At 60.8% G+C, this 3,335-nt stretch overlaps 1 protein-coding gene across 1 annotated transcript in view; it reads right to left on the reverse strand.

Annotated features, from left to right (window-relative positions):
- The window catches only part of LOC104513387 (retinoic acid receptor RXR-alpha), a 37,091-nt gene extending 34,163 nt beyond the window's left edge, over positions 1-2,928 (reverse strand). The window contains exon 1 of the mRNA XM_010156719.1: positions 2,667-2,928. Coding sequence (XP_010155021.1) covers positions 2,667-2,876 — 210 coding nt within the window. The 5' untranslated portion in view covers positions 2,877-2,928. The remainder of the gene's footprint in view (positions 1-2,666) is intronic.
- Positions 2,929-3,335: the final 407 nt, after the last annotated feature.

Here is a 3,335-nt window from a genome sequence, read left to right on the forward strand (position 1 = left end):
GGCCACCCCCATCCTTGGCACAGCACTTCTGCTCCAGAGCCGGACAACCCCAGCTCAGTGACCTCCGTGACGCCAGGACTCCTCGGCTCCCTTCTCTGTTCAGTTCATTGCACCAGGGACCGAATCCTTTCCCTTCCGGCAAGCAGAGCTTTATTCCTCGCCCCATCCAAAAAGAAAACCCTTTTCTCTGGTCCCCCAGACACCCTTACAAAGGACATCGTGCAAAGGCAGAGAGCAGCTCTGGAAAAGCCTAATCCTGCGTCTGATGTCTGCCCGCTCGCCCCTGGCTGCCCTGAGCTGCTGCCAGCGATGCCTGGGGTGGCTGCTGGTGCCACATAGCCCTGCAAACTGGGTGGAAAGTCCCTCCCTATCTGCTCTTACTGAAAATCCTGCGCTGGTTTTCCCATTTTCCCAGAATCTTTAGGTAAGAGGGTGTAAGTATGTGTTAAATCCCAGTAAGCAGCAGAGCTGCGGGATCCAGCCTCCCGGTCCAGCTGGGACCTGTCTCACTGCTGCAAACTGCCCCTGCTTTCAGCCAGCTCCTGCCCCACACACCCCAACCCTGCCCAGTTCAGTGCCAGAACCTCCTCCCTCAAGGGTCCTGGGACCCTGCGGCAGGAAACCCTGCCTCATGCCTGGATTCTGGGGCTGTTTGGAAACCTGGAAAGTGCAGAGTGCTGGAGGGAGGGTGCCGGAAGTGCTTTGAGCATCCTCCAGCGCTGGCACCAAGGGCCGCTGGCTCCTCTCCTCTGCCGGACAAAATGGGAGAGAGGTAGCACCCCAGCTTTTGGGAACCTGCTGGATCCTTCCTGGTGTCAGCAGGAGCTGCAGTGCAGGGGACCCACCCTGCGGGACCCACCACACCTCAAGCATCCCGTGCCCTTCTGCTCTGCTGGCTTTCCAGAGGCGACGAGGCATGGCCTGATGGCAAGTGGCATCTGCCATCTGATTCAAACCACCTTCCATCAGTGCCATCCCCGCCCGGCGACGGGGGCCGCACGCCTCATTACCCCCCGGCGCTTCACCGACCGGTGCAGCAGCGCAGGGGGGCTGCACTCCCCTCCGAGCATCATCCTCTCCGCCTGCCTGCATCCTCCTCCTCCCACACTCCTCTGCAGGCCCAGGTAGGCACCTGTGCCCGCTGCAGGGACACGCAACGGGGACAGGGACCTAATACGTCCAGACAGGGGACAGATGGCAGGAGCTATTAGGCTGAAGACCTCCTAACTGTCACCTCCAGGAAAACCACTTAAGACGAGTCCCTGGGCAAAGGACGGGTGCTCGCACCGTGCCGAGGGCTGGTGCTCTGCTAGCTCGCTCCCTGGCACCACGCTCTCAATTCCCCTTTTTTGCCCCATGGCTGTGTTTTATTTTGGTTCCTCTGCCTCGCCGGTCTCTAAAGCAAACCATGCCATATAATTGACTCTGGGGGTGCATCAGCCCTTCCCCATTTCCTCCCTCCGCTTGCGGCTCACGCCCGCGTTGCTTCACATTCCCCCTTCCCACTCCTTCCCCCACCGCTTCGGTGCACTCGCTGCTAGTTTTGCTCTGGCTGCCCGTTTCCAGGCGCCGTTTCAGTTCCCCTTCCCTCAGCCACGGGACGGGAGGTGGCATGTCCATCCCGTGCCGGGGAGTGGGCCTGGCCACACCCAGATGCATCAGGCTATGGGTCCCCACACATCTATGGGGCTCACGGGCCAGGTCCTGCATGGGAGAAGCCCATCACAACGCATCCCGGCCGGCACAGGGATACTGGCACCAGGGGAAGCTGCCTGGGGGTCCCCGGGGATGGGACTCAGCACAGCCCTCCCCAACTCCGGGTAGAAAGACCTGTTATCTCTGGAAATAAATCAGGCCAATATTTAAAAATAAAGGTGTCGGCAGGTGCTTGACTCCCAGAGAGGGACTGGAATAAATAAACCCGCAGCGAGTGGCAGGTGGTGGCCAATTCCTTAATCTGCCCTTTTACTAAACATATACCCTGCGAGCAGCCAGCAACAGGTGGCAGGGGCTGGCCGGCCAGCCCTCCTCATGCTATTTTTAAAAAGAGCTTATCTCTCCCTAGTTGGGGCTTTTTTTACATAATCTTCAGCCAGCAAACACCAGTCCCTCCTTCCCCTGTGAGGAAAAATGGGCAGCGGACCCCTCGGCACGTGCAGGGTCTGGCTCCGGAGGGGACATGCTGGTTCCTGGGAAGGGGACGGGACTGCTTGGGTGAGAAGCACTGGGTGCAGACAGTGTCAGTGGGTGCCAGAGCTACACCAGCCCCAAGTGACCCAGGGATAGTCACTGCTCCCTTTTCACCCCCAGTCTGGGGATGGACGGGGTGAGACCAAGGGGACAAGCAACAAGAGGTGATGGATAACCACAGTCCGGCTGTGCTGGTCCCCCAGAGCCCACCCAGGGCAGCCCCGAAGGTGGCTGTAGCCACCCAGCTCTGCTCAGAGGAGCAGGATGCCTCCAGCTTAGTTCCCACCTTGGGCTTCTGCTTTTTGGCTCCCTCCAGCACCTGCCTGCGCTGGGGTTTATCTCCCTGCACTTGCCTGGCCAGCACAGCCAGCGCTTGAGATGGGGAGACCAAAGCCGGGTCTGGATCAGGGACCCACAGATTTGGCTTCTCCCCAGCTAAACAGGCAGCAGCGACGTCCCCGTCACGTTCCCCTTACCTGTGGGCTGCTGGTGCCGAATCCCAGGCTGGGGGTGGAGGGGACGGACATCGAGTGAGGGCCCATGGGGGAGCTGATGACGGAGAACGGAGGTCCCATGCCGTTGATGGGCGAGCTCAGGGTGCTGATGGGCGAGTGGAGCTGGCCCGGGGAGCCCAGCGAGGAGCCGATGCCTGGCCCAATGGATGGGTGGAGGGATGGGGTGGCCATGGGCCCCCGGCTCGTGGGAGAGTTCAGGGATGTGGAATTGACTTGGTTGGAGAAATCTGCAAGAGAAGAAGGAGAGGAGCGGGGATGAGTGCCCGGTCTAGGACAGGCTCTGCAGCAAGCCCTGAGCAACAGCCACGGAGCTGCTTTTCAACCCCTCCCCAAAATTCCCAATGCATCCTCCGTCTTTCCACCCTTCTGCTGGAGTACCTACGTGTTCAGCCAGGCTCTGAGCGCATTCCCACCTCGAGAGCCAGTCATCACTGCCCCCCTGCATCCCGCTCACCCGCTGGACCCCACCTTAAACCCCTCTGCAGAGGCAGCATCCCGGATCCAGCTGGGGCACTGGTAGGAACCCCACTACGGGAGTGGGCAGCTGCCCTCCGTGCTACGGGACAATTCAGATTTATCACAGCGCCGCAGGGCCCCGCCACGCGTGGGGAGCACGGCGGGGCTGCGTGC

Source organism: Eurypyga helias, unplaced genomic scaffold (assembly GCF_000690775.1).
Source record: "Eurypyga helias isolate BGI_N326 unplaced genomic scaffold, ASM69077v1 scaffold25138, whole genome shotgun sequence".
Taxonomy (NCBI): Eukaryota; Metazoa; Chordata; class Aves; order Eurypygiformes; family Eurypygidae; genus Eurypyga; species Eurypyga helias.